Below are 18265 nucleotides of genomic sequence, written 5' to 3'. Positions count from 1 at the left end.
TAAGAGAACATGTAAAACACACACATTTATTGCTTGTTCCGAGTGCTAAATGCCGTGTGTGTTGTTGTGCTAATTGCACTGTTTTATTGCCTCATTACTACAAGTGTGGGCTTAAACGCAAACTCCATGTTTCAGTTTGTGTCTATTATGTTCTCTGAACCTTTCTGCTTATGCTTTTGTATATTTCTGCAAGGGAAAAATCCCTTTGTATCTCTGTACTCCTTAGAACTTAGCCCTAATCATAGAAGTTTGTATTCCACTTTTGCAGCATTGTATTAATTGTGTGTGTTCTTGGTATTATGTGTCATGTTTTACCTATGACTGTCTTTTCTTTACGCAATATGCTGACTGTATTAAACCATCAAACTTCTTTCAGGTATTTTGTATGAAAGCTGTAATCAGCCCAGTGATGCATTTGCTTGTTATGTGAATGCAACAAGAGGTTCTGGTGGAAATACTGGAAGCCCAATAAGTCCAAACAATACATCTAGTACCATTAATAATAACTTAGCATCACTAACAACATCACCAAGCAGAGCTCCAGGGGGTATGAATCCCAACCTGAGCCAAAGAATAAAGTTCCTGCAGAGTCACTTAGCAAGCGCACCAATGCCCAGCATTACCAGCAAGTAAGCAATTCCCTAGAGAAATAATTTGTTGTCTAGTTGAAGCCATTACAAAGTACTTTTAATGCTCTCTCTAAATGTGTGCATGTAAGATAGTTTAAATGCAGTGATCACTTCAGAAGTCTTCCTCAAAGTCTATTCAGAATATATGGATGTGTTTAATTTCCAATACATTTTGTTTCCACTCATTGTTGTACACAAATTTAATCAACTTTTCATCAGTGTAAGTAGGTAAATGTGTGGTTTATTACACTGAAGAGCCAGACAAACTGTTACACTGTCTAATATTGTTTAGGGTCCCGCAGCTATGCAGAAGTGCCACAATACGACGTGGCATGGACTCGACTAATATCTGAAGTAGTGCTGGAGGGAACTGACACCATGAATCCTGCAGGGCTGTCCATAAATCCTTATGAGTATGAGGGGGTGGAGATCTCTTCTGAACAGCATATTGCAAAGCATCCCAGATGTGCTCAGTAATGTTCATGTCTAGGAAGTTTGGTGACCAGCAGAAGTTTTTAAACTCGGAAGAGTGTCCCTGTAGCCACTATGTAGCAATTCTGGATGTGTGGGGTGTCACATTGTCCTGCTATAATTGCCTGAGTCCATCAGAATGTGCAATGGACATAAATGGATGCAGGTGATCAAACGAGATGCTTACGTGCCAGAGTCATATCTAGACGTATCAGGGGTCTCATATCACTCCAACTACACACACCCCACACCATTACAGAGCCTCCACCAGCTTGAACAGTACCCTCCTGACATGCAGGGTCCATGTATTCATGAAGTTGTCTCCGAACCCGTACACATTCATCTGCTCGATACTATTTGAAACGAGAAACGTCCAACCAGCCAACGTGGTTTCAGTCATCAATAGTCCAATGTCGGTGCTGACAGGCCAAGGCGAGGCATAAAGCTTTGTATTGTGCAGTCACCAAGGGTACACAAATGGTCCTTCAGCTCCGAAAGCCCATGCCAATGATGTTTCGTTGAATGGTTCACACGCTGACACTTGTTGATGGCCCAGCATTGAAATTTGCAGAAGGATTGCACTTCTGTCACACTGCACAATTCTCTTCTGTCACCATTGGTCTGTTCTTGCAGGATCTCTTTCTGGCTGTAGCAGTGTCAGAGATTTGATATTTTCTCAGATTCCTGATATTCACGATACACTCAGAAATGGTCGTACGGGCAAATCCTTATTCATCGCTACCTCGGAGACGCTGTATCCCATCGCATCTGCGCTGACTGTAACAACATGTTCAAACTCACTTAAATCTTGATAATCTGGCATTGTAGCAGCAATAATGGATCTAACAACTGCCCCAGACTCTTGTTGTTTTATACAGGTGTTGCCGACCGCAGTACCGTATTCTGCCTATTTACATATGTCTGTATTTGAATACGCATACCTATACAAGTTTCTTTGGTGCTTCTGCGTATTACATTTGCCTGCACTATTTGTTTGATAAAGTTTGTAGAGCAGTAGTTATGATGTTCTCATTATCTGATATTTGCCTTACGTGCAGTCAATGGTTAAATTAGATAAGGAGATTAAAATTGCCACAATTAAAACTGCTGTTGGTCTGCTTTCTGTAATACTGAGCATAATGTTACCACAAGATGCAAGAAACAAATTGTATTGTGTACTTAGTGTGTGGGGTTTGGTTTTGGTGATTGCGTTTGACCTATCCAGATATCCTGTGTGTCACTTTCTTTACAGCCATTGTGTACTGACATGTTGTTACTCGTTGCTGTCCACATTTCTTTTGACAGCCTCAGACTTCTGAAGATGTAACTGTAGTAATTCCATATTGTAGCGATTTTGTTTTGTATTCTTATGTGGAACTACTCTACACTTAAATCTTCATTCAGTACCAACAGTTATTTTGTGTTTGTCAGCTTCCAAATGTCTTCTTTGAATTTTCTTATTACTCTAATTCAACTTTTTAATGTTATCAGTGTTCACAATAGGTCACAAGGTTGGTTTTTTGTCAGCTAACCCATTTGCATATGAGAAAGTTGTTATAAGAAAATTATTATTTTCGCTACATATTTTTGTTTTTCACATATGCATGATCGTTTACAAAACATAAAGAAATACAATTATTTTAAGGACTTCTAATGTGTTTATTTACATACAGTTCCAAAGTTAATGGTTCCAAGTGAATCGTTTTTTAATTGTCATAAATATTCGCGAAGAGCAACTTCACATATCTTACATTCAAAAGAGGTTTCCCCACAATCTCTCAGTCATAACAAACTTAGTACCTTCTAGAGGGAGCAGTTTTCTTTGTGTCCACATTATTTTTGGTGGAAAATGTTCCCAGCTTCTGACTTGAAGCCTTAGCGGCTTTTCTGCTTTGCTTCTTCGTCCCTTAAAAGTATAGACAGGGAGAGTTACATTCTTCAAGAACTGCTCTGCCACATTGAATCAGAACATTGTTGATACCATCCTCTTGGATGCTGGATTCAGTATGTGGTATATTATACCTATATTTAGTATTGCTAAGTCTTCTAATACCTCTTGACATAGTTTCTCATAAGTTGATATGTATATCAACTCTAGTCATTCCTTGGTTGTAATTTATAAAAAGTTAGGTTTTAGCTTTGTTTTTTTCCATATTTGGGGTAGTTCTACACACTGTGGCCTATCAAGAAGCATTGACAGGAGGTTAACATTTTTCCTGCCTGTCCATTTCACTGTAAGAATATTGTTTGATGAAGTGAATGTTAGTTGTCCCTTGCTCAGCTTAGTTTCACTGGACATGGGGAACCATATTTTTCCTTGTTGGTGTTAAAATCCGAGCAACATGAGTTCTCCTGCCTAGCAATTCCCTGAACACACTAGTAGAGCTGTACCAGTTGCCCATGTAAATAGATATCCACTTCCCAAATAGAGTTTTGCACAATTCAAGCACAGTCTTTTCTTTTGCTGAATGGTTGCCAGCTACATCACCATTGTCTCCCATTTTTCCAGATTATGTCTTCAGATTATAACAATGCCCATTCACTGAAGAGTGTACTTTGTATACCTTTATACCAGATCTGCCTCTATGGTGGAATATGTTGAATGTATAAATGTCTGCCCCTAAACTTCATCAGGCTTTCATTGGTGCTAACTTTCTTGCCAGGCAGTTACACTCTTTTAAATGTGTTAAGCAGTTGTGAAATGACTGGTCTGCCTTTCTCAGTTTGTCATGTTGTGTTTCTGGTGAGTAGGTGATAAAGTGCAAATATCTGGAGGAAACCTTGAATCTTGTCAACAATTTTGTTTCAGCAAATATTGGAGTCTCAGTTATTTTTCTTTTTGACCAATTATCTTGTCTAGAACGTTCTTGCGTCTACGACATGATGATCCAGTGAGCGAGGTATCTTCAGTTCATCAGCTGTTACAGGAAACCAGCATGTGTTTTCTCTGCTTCAGTTGGTAGCTAGTGTTTCTGCTGCATTAGGGTTTGTTTCTCTTAAAGTCCACTCAACAAAAACTGTGTTGTTGGAAATTCATTTATGACTTGAAGTTCTATTGGATTTTATCCCTGATGTGACAGAACCTTTGCTTCAGTTTTGGATGTCACAGTGAAAATAACTAGTTTTAGGGTAATCAGCTACGTTGACCCAGTCCGAATGAGTTGCCTTTGAACAGTCTGCAGCACGCTTTGTTGTCATCCCAGCACATATTTCTTGATCAACACACTGTGTTGCATACTTTTAGTTTCCCTATTGTCCAAAATGCTACAGTTTTTATCACTTGATGTTGTGTCACTTTGCAGTGTCCTAGTCTGTACCATTATTCAAATCATCGAAATCACTTTCTTCTCTTGGCTTCTACTTTGTAGGCATTGGGCATGTTGTCACTCTCTGAGTTCATGAAACACAGACTAAATGCATGTAAGCTTGAATTAATTGCTCAATTTCACAAATGTACAACTAGTGTCATCTTCCGATGTGGCTGCAGAACGATTGCAGAAAGCAGCGAGCTATAGAAGAGTTGTGTGTTGCATCTACAGTACTGTGACATGTGTATCAGTTATTGTACTGCAATAAGTGGAACTGCTGTAATGGTTGTGCCTGTCATGGTATACTGATAGGTTAAGTAATATAAAAGTGTGGTTTGAGTACAGTCCATACAGTGGTTCCCCTAGCAGTAACAAACACAAAAAAGTGGTTAACTATTGTTGCTCCACAATGAAAACTACACTTTTCATTAGAACATTTGCATCCAGCAAACCCTTTCACAGTGCCTCTTATGAAACTACAGCCTGGCTTAGTGGTCTTAGGTCAAGCGGGAAGAACACAGAAGAGTCAAGGAGTAAGGTCATGTGGGAAGAACACAGAAGGGTCAAGGAGTAGACACAGGGACAGGCAGGAGGGCAGTGGATTTCTCTGAAAATCTTCAAACTGTTTAAGAACTGTTCATTGCTGCAATCGTAGCATACATTGTGACTGTGGAAAATGGACTTTTTTTTGTTTGTAAATTGATGTCTTCTATCATGGTGGAGGTATTAGTGAATGAGATTTAATACAGAAATGTTAGAGAGATGAGTCCTTCATATCCTGGAAGAAAGTTTGTTGAGTACAGAGATCCAAGTGAAACAAATTGGGTTGATGGTGTTGAGATACTCCACACTCTTAATCATCCCAGACCAAGTGAACTGGGGCAATGGTAAAACACTGAAATCACATCTGGCAGGAGCAGGATTCAGTTTCCTGTCTGGGCACCTATTCAGAAGAAATGAAACTTCAAACTTTGTCTAGCACCCAGATTTATATTTCCCTTGGTTACCTTGAAACATAAATGTGAACGTCTTCAGTTTTTGGAAAGACTGTGGGCAGTCTCCTTTAAGAACTTATATTTTCCTTATTTCATTTCCATTTCAGAAAACAGGAATCCACAGGAATCCTTCCATTAAATTAATCTCCAACCTGTTAGTTCCAGATCTTGTGTCGGTCCAATCTTCTCATACACCCTGATCATTTTTTATTCACATTAGTTCAGTTATAAACCTGACGATCTTATCGAATTTTATAGTTCAGTTAATGCCATTACCCGTATTCCTTCTGCTACATTTTCCCAGGATTATTGACGTTATACTGGGAAATATTTTGATTTATGCCTCTTTTGAGTTTTGAAGCTTATTGTTTTGCCTGTTCTATATGGTTTACTAAATAGCTACAATTTCTTCCAATTTTGATGAGAAATCTGTATCCATATTATTATTGTTTTTGTCATTTCAGACGTCGGCAACTGCCATCAATAGAGGAGGCATGGAACCTCCCCATATCTGCAGAAATGTCATCACGACAACAGCAACAACAGCAGCAACAGAACCAAGCTGTTGCGCAGCAGAGGGGGCCAGGAACACCATTCCAGAAGGGATACACACAGGTTAATATGTTTATAACACCCTTATGTTTACAGAGTATGGGAACATGAAGTTAGTTTTTACACAAGCAAGCTGGTGATATGAAGTGACTGAAGTAATTAAGAAGTGGAGGTTATAATAATTGAAATAAGCTTGAGTTTCAGATATGTTACGGTAAGTAAATTGTTTAATAATCTAGAACAGCATATCAGTATAGTTCAACGTTCAGTAAACTGCTCTTAGTTCCCAGAATGTTAATTTTCATCAGCAAAACCACAAGCTCTTGCTGTGAGCAGCCTACATATCATGGTATTAAAAAGGTCTTGCTCCCAATTCCTCCTCCTCCTACTCCTAATCTTTTCTTTTTTCTTTTCCTCGTAACATTTGATGTATTTTTAAACTATTTGTTGTAAAATTTACTTTGATTTTGAAGTAGTGCAGCTCATACCAAATGGAAAATTTTAAATTTCTCTTCTTTACAGCCAGGACCACAACCTCAGTACAATGGTATAAATGGCCATCACCAAGTCTCTCCCCAGGGTCCTCCTCCACCCTATCCAGTGCAAACAAATGCTGCTGGGACGAAGAGATTCAAGGTCATTATACTTTTGAAATGTTTTATTTTCTGTGCAGTATATTTAATAAATAAATTATACTGACATATACTAACTGCAAAAAAATTATAGTTTACTGAATTTGCTATCACATACATCACTCATATAAACATTTTCTTGTGCCCTGTCTTCCTTTCATTTTATTTGATTAAAATATCCAGCTGGCATGCTGTATGTTCAAGGGAATAAGTGAAACTAGACTTCTACTGTTTGTACATATATTCATTAACTGATCTATTTTGTTTCATAGAGTGGGGGAGATGTAGTTGAAAATAGCCCTCCTGGTGCAAGAGTGGCACCAGCAGCCAACCAACAGAGAGCAGTGCCACCACCAACATTTATGAACCAACAGCAGCTACACATGCTCCAGTATTTGCAACAGAACATAGCAAACCTTAACCCACAACAACAGGTAATATGACACAGAAAAATATGGACTTTATGCAGCTAATTTTTCTGTGACTGTGTATGTGTGTTAGCACTCATGCTTGTGTGTGCACTAGCATAAGCCTTTTTTTGTTCTTTCTTCATTAATTCTCTTCATTCTTATATATGACTCTCCTCGTGCTATCACTTATATGCTGCAATTAGAATTCATACAGTGTTCCAAAGATGGTACAAGTCCTTCTTTCGCTACTTTTAACTAAGTTATAATGAAATAGTTTAGAAATGTTAATTGACCTTTTAAAAAACGTTTGTGTGTCACATTCACTCTTTTTTTCTGACCCCAGTGTCAATTATATTTTCTGTTGACTCTATTTTTACAATTTACTGAAGAGTAGGGAAAAAATTTTCTGAATAAATGCTGGCAAAAAATTGCTGCACAACCTACATTTATTAATTGTATTTGTACAATTACATTATTTGAGTTTGCTTCAGTGAAATAATTCTGTTTAAAGAGCTTAAAGTTTGAGTTGTTCTCTTTCATTTAATATTTCTTGAAGTTATTTGCTATGCGTCACACAGTGCCCCATTTATGCTAATTGTAAAAAACATCTTTTTTTGGATGTGCGCTTATGATATAAGCATATTGGTTGGAAATGATTTGTTTTGATAAAACACTCATTATTGTAAATCTGTGTTGCAGGGAAAAATGTTGTGCTATTAAATTGCATTTTGAAATGAATACTTCCGATAGTTTGTTCATTATATGGCTGTCAAAGTTTCATTTCACTTGCACTGTTGCATTTAATATAAAAAAAAAAGGTTGTTAACAAACCAGGACTCTTTATTTAGGGTATGCTACAGCAGTTGCAACACCAGTATCGATTAATGCAACAGCATCAGCTGAAGCTACAACAACAGCAGCAGCAGCAGCAACAACAACAACAACAGCAACAGCAGCAACAACAACAGCAGCAGCAGCAGCCACAAAGACCTGCAGGAATTACAAGGCAACCACAGCAGCCAGCACAGTATTCACCATACCAACAGAGTTCTGTTATTAAAACATACAGTATGCCACAGCAAACAGTAAGTTTGACAGAAATCATGTGCATATAAAATTAGTTTTTTGAGTTATTTTTATTCATCATATTTTAACCTGCTTTTTTATTTAAGAAAAAAATTGACATATTAACCATTTCACATTTAATTGAGTTTTCTTTTTGGTACTCGGAAACACCTCATACATTAGGCCTATACAAATTTTAATTTGAACTGTCTGTTCCACAATACTTTATTTTTACAGCAGGGTTCAGTAGCACCACAGACTGGTTTTACGGATGCTAGTATTGGGTATTCTGCTGCCACACCTAGCACACAGCAATCACCTGGAATGCCCTACAAAAGTGCAACAGTGGACCATCAGTTATCATATCAACAGAGAACTTCCTCCCAACTGCAGCATTATCCATATGGTACTCAGGCTAATTCTACAGGCTTCGCACAGGTAAGATGAGCTTGCAGCTCTTACTTATACTTAGCCACATCTGCACCCCACAAACTATTCTTCATTTAACCAAGTGATGTGTTACAGTGGTTAAGACATTAGACTCACCTTCAGGAGGAGTGAAGTTCAAATTCCCATCCAATGATCTTGATTTAGATTTTTCATAAGTAGTGCATGGCAGTCCTCCCTCGCATCCTTGTGCCGTTCAAGGTTTTGCTCTGTCTTCAATGCTGTCTTTATTGACAAGATGCAGAGCCCCAGTCATCTTTTCTTCTTTATGCTCCATTTAAGACTGATGATGTGATAATGCAATGGCAGCAAATTAATGGAAATATAAAACTTCTATGGCTGGTTTACAACTTTCAAGAAGTCAGTCATGTAGTTTGTTTTCAGTATATAGAATTTAATTAGTGTGTATTCAGAAAATATTGTTTCATCATATGCATGTCCTTCATATTATCTTTTATATGCTATACATCGGATACCCTCATAAGTTATTATAACATTTTAGTGAACTTTGCCCTACACGCAAGTAGATATGAGTGATTCAAATTTTCTAAACTTGTTGCTCTCATCTCCAAAGAACAGGAATACTTTTATACAATTGAGTTTTAATTAAAACGATTTATCAGAGAATGAACGAACAGTGACAACTTTCTCTCAGTATAATGTTGCATAGGGGAGAAAAATACTCAGGAGGGAGTGTCACTGGTCCCACTTTAGGACACAGAAAAACAAAAGTCACATGCAAAAGGCAGGAATTAGAGGATATGTTTGCTTTCTTTAATGAAATATATGTACTCTTCCTGCCTTTTGTCTATGAATTTTGTGTCGTTAAGCCATTGATGTTTCCCTGAGTCTAATTCAGGTTACTGCATATTCTATGGACTCGCATTCGGGAGGACGACGGTTCAATCCCGTCTCCAGCCATCCTGATTTAGGTTTTCCGTGATTTCCCTAAATCGTTTCAGGCAAATGCCGGGATGGTTCCTTTGAAAGGGCACGGCCGATTTCCTTCCCCATCCTTCCCTAACCCGAGCTTGCGCTCCGTCTCTAATGACCTCGTTGTCGACGGGACGTTAAACAACACTAACCAGCATATTCTAACTGCCCAAACTCAGTGTATGAGATCGATATATGTTACCTTGTTGAACATAATACGTAAAAAGTAATGCTGTCCACGATCGAAGATTGATTTGAACACCACAGTGGTTTATTACTCATGGCGCTTTTGGGGGTGGAATACCCTTGCCTTCACTCAACCTTTGAAATGACATACTCGGCCAGTTATAAGGGGACCAACATTTTTTTGCCTTTTGGCTTCATTCACTTTTGAAATAATTAAAGTAATATGTATGGAGATTATATGTGTTGGAACTGTTACAATTCCATATCCCATCCAAATGTTAAGATATTGATTGGACAGCCATTATTGTAATAAATGGTACCTTGCACAGGCTATATGTGGACTGCTGGTCTAGCCCATATGGATAAACGGTGTGCAAGAGGTAGTGCAGCAGTACATGCAGGTACATGGAAGAACTGTGCATCTGGGAAAGGGGAAAGTACAGAAGAGGTACTGTCAGAAGGGAAACTTAGTATGGCAGCTTAATTAGTAAGAGCATTTCACATTAAAGATAAGGTTCCGTTCTTGAGTCACATTCAGGAACACACTTTCAATCTCAAGAAGTTTCAAAACCTGTGCACACTCCACCAAAGAGTGAAAATTTCATTCTGGATTTCCTGAAATAATTCCATATTCATCTGATATTCCTGAAATGACAAAATGACAATGTTCTTGGGGGGATGGAAGGGAAGTCAGTGAATGAAAATTGCAAGTAGTATGCTTGAAGACACAGATTTTAGAAATGAGAAACAAGTAGGCTCTTGCATAACTAAATGAGAAACCAACAGCTTTGCAGTTCAGGCATTTACGTCTTGTATCACTTTATTCTCCCTCAGTTTGGTTACTTGCTTGTATTTTTGTTTTAACTCCAGAGAGCAGTCATCAGAAAGGAAGCTTAGGGTGGACAGCTAAGTCGATAAAAGCACGCTACTGTGAGTCAGTTTGTTCTTGTATTCCACAAACTTAAGCTGCCTCCCTTATTTTCAGTAATTATTTTAATTCTTTGTTTGTTAAAGACTTAAATGAAAAATATGTACATATTTTTTCATGTTGGTACCTTTTATGTTAAGTGATTCAGCCTGAAAAGTTCCCTGACGAAGAAAATGCAGTGGGAGGCTTTTTAACCTTGAAATTTTATGCTTCTTCCATTATTAAAATGTTTTTCTGATTTTTATGTTATTGGTTTTATCTTCTTCAGATATCTTCAACTACAACACCTCATGCAACACCGCCAGCTCATTCAACTTTGGAGTCAAGTTCTTATCACCATACTTACCCAACATCAAATTCTCCTTCGAGCAAAGAACTTGCTGTGAGTGACCAAGAGCTACAGGCTTTACTTTCCCAGAAGGATATTGCAACATCACTAGCAGAAGATTTGTTGAAACATTTTGGGTCAGGTAGTGAAGATTTAGATGTGAAGGTGGAAGAGCCTATATCAACAAATCAAGTTGCCATTACATCAACATCAAATCAACAGAACTCCAATACTTTGAGCTCAGGACCATTTTCTCCCTCAAATTTGCCAGATGACAGCAGTGGCAATAATTCTACAGTAATAATGAACTCTGGTGCATCTACTGCTGGCGAAGCTGTGAATGTAAAACAGTCGATGTCTCCAGCAGTCAGTACTGCAAATAGTCCAAAACTTGAGCAGGCACCAACACCTTCATCCAGTGCTTCTACTGTAACATGCTCACCCAAACAAGAGATAAAAACAGAAGGAATATCCACTACTGTGAAAAGTGAATCTCAGAGCTTAATTACGACAAGAAGTACTTCACAAACTTCCCAGAACACCAGTCGTGTTCCATCAGTATTACAGCAGGATTTGAAAGTAGAAGCTGCAGTTTTAGAATTTTCGAACTTATGTGAGCCCCAACCTGAAACAGAATACAGCATAGATATGGATGCCAAGTCTGTGATAGAGGCATGCAAGTAAGTATCTTAGTCCTGCATTTCCAGCATGATGGCTGTTCTTATTTTCGACAACTGTCTGTTCTTTACTTCTGTTTTTTAGGGGCCGAGGGCTAAATGGTGTCTCAAACTGCAGCATTTTGTCAGACCGTGCTCCTCCACCACAGCCTCCAGATCCACCTCAGCAGCGACTAACAAGAGAACAGCTGCTTCCTCCAACTCCCTCTGTGTACCTGGAAAACAAAAAGGATGCATTCAGCCCACAGCTACAAGAGTTCTGCCTCAAGCATCCAATTGCTGTTGTCAGAGGCCTAGCAGCAGCACTTAAATTAGGTATCTCTTTAATAATGCTGTAGATGAATAGCAGAGATTCTGAATTTCATGTGTAAGTTTTACAGGGGCTATCCATAAGCTTTTAGGTATCACTTCAAAAAAATAAAGACATGTAATTAATTTTTTCTGTGTAAATGTCCACAGTTCTGATAAACACTGAAATTGGCGCATCACGGTACTATAGTGTGTTGTTATAGGAGTCAAAACAAAATGGTCCACCTCATTGGTAAGTGGAGTACCTGTGCAGTAATTCATTTTCACAGCAGCGAAAATGCTGTAGCTGTGTTGAGGCCAATGTAGACACAACTGCAACATTTCTGTTGCTTTTGAAATTGAATTATCTGTACAATACTCCTTTTTATCAACAGACCACGCCATTTTGCAACAAACTATGGTGTGAGGTTTTTATAGTGTACAAGTGTTTAAAAACAAACAAAACTGAATTATCTAACTTTATTTTATTGAGATGATGATTAAAATTTTAGGACCGGACATAAGATAGTCTATCTGTAATCTACTTTCAGTTTAAGAAATTGTAAATTTTAATTTTTAGTCATATCAGCAAATTAAATGATTTTTAATGCTGGATACAACCTGGCATTCAGTTTCTGTGATGACATAGGTAACACTGTATGTTATGATTACATGTGATGACCTGGTACTGTGTGCTGTATTGGTGTTTAAATCCACGTCCGTGCTTGGAAATGACAGGAATCCTGGGAATCCTGGTTCCCAGTATGGTGTATGTATAATCAACACAGCAATTACTTTCTATGGAGAAAGAAATTCGTTAGCACTGTTGGTGTTCTTTGTGGAGTATATGAAGAAGTTGATTTAAACATGTTTTTCATGAGTAGCTGGTTTAAATCAGTGCAGTCTCTTCTGTACTTAATTATTTATATTTTCTTTAACTCACTTCATAAGGCATGTGAAAATTCTGCTGACTCTCAGCTTTCTTTGTCCCAAGAAAGATCATAAGGTTACATTCTTGGATTGTCCTTTACGATTAGTTTGCCAGTAGCTGATCTAGTTCAAGGCACTTGACCTTAAGAGCTCAAAAGCATGTGTGTGAATAAGGGGAGCAGTAGTCAGTTACTCAACAGTCCAATTGTGACAAGAATATGATAGATGCAAATTACAGATTGAATTAGGCGCAATTACATATTATTCCACCTCAACAGGAGGGAAAAAATATGGATTCAGAGCTTCAAAATACAAAGTAATTTATAAGGACCATTTTAAACCTTCCTCAAGACAGTGTGTGGACCATGGTTAATTCTAATTAAATTACCTTTTCTTCTTCTTCTGCTTCATTAGGACCCTTCAGGATCACTTGTGGCTTGTTTTGCACGTCTTCTTGCTTCCCAATACCTCTCCACTCTCTTGCTGCTTCTGTTTCTTTCTTCTTCTGTTAAGACAGCTTTGATTTTGGTGTCTGGCCGCCTGTGACCATCCACCAACCCTTTACACTTCTCTCTGTCCTGTACTACTGCCTGCAGACTCCTTTCTTTTATTCCTGCTGCCTTCCAGTCATCTCTCACTTCCTTCACCCATTTGTTTCCCATATGACATGTTGCATTCCATATCTTTTTAGTCAGCCTCTCTTCATCCATCTTCATGATGTGCCCAACAAATTGTAACTTCCTCTTCTGTATCTTGCTCAATATGGATTCAATATTTTCGTACAGTTCCTGTTGTGTTCTGTGTATCCAGATATCCCCATGTTTTTTGGTGTCTTATATGTCACAAAATTTTCCACTCCTCCTCCTCCTCCTCCTCCAACTGTATACAAGCTCTCTTGGCGAGTGTGATCGTTTCTGATCCATACAGAGCAGCATTTCTTACAGTTGCTGTGTAATGTCGCAGTTTGGCATTCTGTGTCAGATTTTTCTTGTCGTATGGTGTTTTCACCGCATACCAAAGCTTCTGCATAAGCTGTGCCCTGTCTACTGTACTACTGTTGTTCTGTATGTCACCCATTATCTTCTCCCCCAAATAATAACTACTATTGACTTTCTCAACCACTTGGCCATCTGTTTTCCAGTCAGACTCAGTGTTCGGTGTCTTAGTCTTTCATATATAGAATGGTTACAGATTATATTTAGTGATCAGTCTCTACTGTAGCTAACTAGACATTTTTTATCCTTTAGACCTAGGTCTGTTCTCAACAAAGACACTTGTTGAGGCAAATCCAGACCATAGCGTTGAAGTTAGAACACAAATGCAGCAAACATCAGATGAAAACTGGGATCCACAGCAAGGCCGAAAAGTTTGGGCCTGTATTAGCCACAGATCACACACCACTATTGCCAAATATGCTCAGTATCAGGCATCATCTTTCCAGGACAGCTTGAAGGTAAATTAGTCTCACATGATGCTTTTAATGAATAATACGCTATACAGATATATTTCACATTGGTGAGAACTCTCATGCCAGTGTGAGGGCTTTTTTATTTTTCCAGGAAGAAGGTGAAAGAACAGCAGGGGCACACAACAGTAATCTGTCAGATTCGGACTCAAAAGATTCTACAGGAAATGTGCGTCGAAAGAAAGGAGGTGCATTTGGAGGTTCAGGTGGTGGGAAGTCGGGGCCCAAAATGTTAAGATTTGGTACTAATGTTGATCTCTCAGATGAACGAAAATGGAGACCTCAACTGCAGGAACTCATGAAATTACCAGCATTTGCTCGTGTTGTCTCTGCTGGAAATATGTTGTCCCATGTTGGTCATGTTATTCTTGGCATGAACACAGTACAACTGTACATGAAGGTACTATTATTTAGTTACAAAAAATATTTTCAACAATTCAGAATCCTTCTGATATGCTTGAAAATTGTATGTATAACTTTTTCAGCTGTTGCAATTATGTTTGTTTTATTTTATTTTCATGCACGATAAGTCACACAGAGTTTGGAGCAGTGGATGATAATATTCTTAGTTTTATTGTTGAAAGTGTCTGTGAATTATTTTTCGTGGTTTTCATATTTAAAGTGTTTTGTGCGTTGTAATCAGAGATGCAAATCTTACCAACAGGAATATACATTTGTGGACTAGAAATATTAAGCTTTGAAAGTCCTATGGCACTGATAATGTCATTTACCTTAATTTTTTAAGTCCTTATTATTTTTCTGTGAAAACATAACCGTTTGGGATCGTATGGTAATGATAACACTGTTTAGCTTAATTTTTTATGTGGTTATTATTTTTCTGTGAAAATGTAACTGTTTGGGGTGTTTCAGATTAAAATGTTAGTTAATGTTAATTCTTCACTGATATTGTCTATAAAGCATATATAAACAGTCTCTCATACTTTCATGTGAGTCTAGTTAGTTGTCTTTCGTAAGAAATGTATTGCTCATTAAAGAGAGGTAATGATTTTGAAGCCTACCCCCAGTCTAAAAGATATCCTGCTCTTCTCTTATATTGTGCCTATCACCATTTCTTGCTATGTGGGTCATTGCTTGCTATATGGGTCATATCCCTTGAAATAACCTAGTGCAAGACGATACCCAATGCACCCTCCCACCTGTTACTGTTTCTGAGCTGTTCTGATTTCAAACAGTGGTTGTTTCATAAAATTTCATTCTATACACATCAAAAAAAGTTTTGCCTCACCCCAGCTCTCAGAACTCCTGAAGATAGACATTGACTGTGGATATTGTATCACAGACACAATCCATTCGACTGTTCATAGATGTCACTAAACCTGCCCAAAGATGTAAACAACCATGCGTGAGCAGCGCCTATTAGACAGAGGGTGTCCAACAGCCGATCAGTTCCAGTCAATCTACCAAGAAGGAGGTACATGGCTCGTGGTGTCTGTAGATCAGCCATGCCTAGATGGTCAATACCATGGTTCAATTGCGTCCGCATTGTTACTTTGTGCCAGGAAGGGCTGTCAACAAGGGAAGTGTCCAGGCATCTCGGAATGAACCAAAGCGATGTTGTACAGACATGGAGGAGATACAGAGAGACAGGAACTGTTTATGACATGCCTCGCTCAGGCCACTCAAGGGCTACTACTGCAGTGGATGACCACTACCTACAGATTATGGCTCGGAGGAACCCTCACAGCGATGCCACCATGTTGATTAATGCTTTTTGTGCAGCCACCAGATGTCGTGTCACAACTCAAACTGTGTGCAATAGGCTGCATGATGTGCAACTTCACTCCTGACATCCATGGCAAGGTCCATCTTTGCTACCATGACACCATGCAGCGTGGTACAAATGGGCCCAACAGCATGCTGAATGGACTGTTCAGGATTGGCATCACATTCTCTTCACCAGTGGGTGTCACATATGCCTTCAACCAGACAATCGTCGGAGACATGTTTGGAGGCAACCCAGTCAGGCTGAATGCCTTAGACACACTGTCCAGCGAGTGCAGCAAGGTGGAGGTTCCTGCCGTTTTGGGATGGCATTATGTGGGGCCGATGTACACTGCTGGTGGTCATGGAAGGTGTTGTAATGGCTGTACAATATGTGAATGCCATCCTTCAACTGATGGTGCAATCGGCAGCATATTGGCGAGGCATTCACCTTCATGGATGAAGGCATCACGCACATCTTGTGAATGACTTTCTTCAGGATAACGACATTGCTCGACTAGAGTGGCCAGCATGTTCTCCAGACATGAACCCTATCGAACATGCCTGGGATGGATGGGAAAGGGCTGTTTATGGATGACGTGACCCACCAACCACTCTGAGGGATCTACGCTGAATTTGCCATTGAGGAGTGGCGCAATGTGGACCAACAGTGCCTTGATGAACTTGTGCATAGTATGCCATGACGAATACAGGCATACATCAATGCAAGAGGACATGCTACTGGGTATTAGAGGTACCGGTGTGTACAGCAATCTGGACCACCACCTCTGAAGGTCTTGCTGTATGGTGGTACAACATGCAATATGTGGTTTTCATGAGCAATAAAAAGGGCGAAAATGATGTTTATGTTGGCCTCTGTTCCAATTTTCTGTACAGGATCCAGAACTCTCGGAACCAAGATGATGCAAAACATTTTTTGATGTATGTATTTTATTTCTTGCTTTGTTTAACTACTTACTTACGGTTCCAGTTATACTCCTGATCTTAATTATCTGTATCGTTATTGTACTATGAGGGGTGTTCAATAAGTAATGCAACACATTTTGTTTGTGAAAGCAGGTTGGTTTTGTTCAGGATTCCAGTACACTGCATTAGTCCCCAGTCTTTTGGCTATAAAACCATATTTTTCAACTCTATCTTTGTTCAATGTGACTGCTTTATGCCACCTTATTGGGAGGGCCTATATGTCCACATGCTACCACTCTACTGCATCAACATCAGAGTCAATGTCTTGCTGCATCAGTAACCTCACCATTATCCATATACTGCTTCCTGCAGAGTGCATCCTTCACTGGGCCAAATGGATGAAATTGGAAGGTGTGAGATCCTGGCTGTAGGGATCATAAGGAAGAACAGTTCATTGAAGTTTTGTGGGCTGCTCTTGGGTGTGCAGACTTGTGAAAGTCCTTGTGTTATGGAGAAGCAGGAGTTTCTTTGCATTTTTATGATGGCTATCTTACTGAGGTCATTTCTTAAATTTCCTGAGGGTAACACAATACACTTCGGAGTTGATCATTGCATCATTAGGGAAGTTATCAAACAGAATTGGCATTTTGTTTTCAGTTCAAAGTGATGAACCTATGTTTCATCACCTCTGATGATGTTTGACAAAATTTGTCATGCTCAGCCTCATAACATGTAAGCAATTCTGCACAGATGTTCCTTTGTTGCTCTTCGTGGTCTTCTGTTAGGCGGTGAGAAACCCAGGATGCACACCCCATTTAGTACTCCCAACAGGTGTATGGGCATGTCAGCACTACCATCAGAGATGTCCAGTTGAGCAGTGAGGTGTTTGATTGTGATCTGTTGACCACATGAAATGTGTGTGTCTGCACGTTCCAACATTGCAGAACTCACAGCTGTGTGTGGTCAGTTGACATGTGGGAGATCGGACAGGTTTGCATGACCTTTTGGCAATGATGATAGACACTTTGATGATGACCCATGATACTTTTGTTGACTGCTAGGTCTTCACAGACATTGTGCAGTTACCTCTGAATACTTGCATCACTCTGGTTTTCCGTCAAAAGAAACTCAGTGACAGCTCTCTGCTTAGAATTAGAACACGCTTCCATTAAAGACTCCAATTTGAAGGCTACACATAACTCTTGTCACTTATTGAAACTAAATTGAAACAATAAGGGCTCAAGCAGGAATATTTCACAATTTACCCCAACAAAATCTGCATTTTTCAACCGAGAATGGCCAAGGAAAAAAGTGTGTTGCATTACTTATTGAATTCCCTTTGTACTTGTAACTGATGTTGCATCCTTTTTGT

General features: G+C 39.0%; 1 protein-coding gene across 1 annotated transcript in view; it reads left to right on the top strand.

Annotated features, from left to right (window-relative positions):
* Positions 1 to 18265, top strand: part of LOC126263553 (histone demethylase UTY) — a 371377-nt gene that overhangs the window by 282362 nt on the left and 70750 nt on the right. Inside the window, exons 9-18 of the mRNA XM_049960649.1 lie at positions 377 to 629; positions 5868 to 6018; positions 6478 to 6591; positions 6860 to 7021; positions 7846 to 8082; positions 8300 to 8500; positions 10825 to 11564; positions 11647 to 11876; positions 14027 to 14232; positions 14339 to 14644. Coding sequence (XP_049816606.1) covers positions 377 to 629; positions 5868 to 6018; positions 6478 to 6591; positions 6860 to 7021; positions 7846 to 8082; positions 8300 to 8500; positions 10825 to 11564; positions 11647 to 11876; positions 14027 to 14232; positions 14339 to 14644 — 2600 coding nt within the window. The remainder of the gene's footprint in view (positions 1 to 376; positions 630 to 5867; positions 6019 to 6477; positions 6592 to 6859; positions 7022 to 7845; positions 8083 to 8299; positions 8501 to 10824; positions 11565 to 11646; positions 11877 to 14026; positions 14233 to 14338; positions 14645 to 18265) is intronic.

Source organism: Schistocerca nitens, chromosome 1 (assembly GCF_023898315.1).
Source record: "Schistocerca nitens isolate TAMUIC-IGC-003100 chromosome 1, iqSchNite1.1, whole genome shotgun sequence".
Taxonomy (NCBI): Eukaryota; Metazoa; Arthropoda; class Insecta; order Orthoptera; family Acrididae; genus Schistocerca; species Schistocerca nitens.
This window is presented reverse-complemented; position numbering and strand designations above follow the sequence as displayed.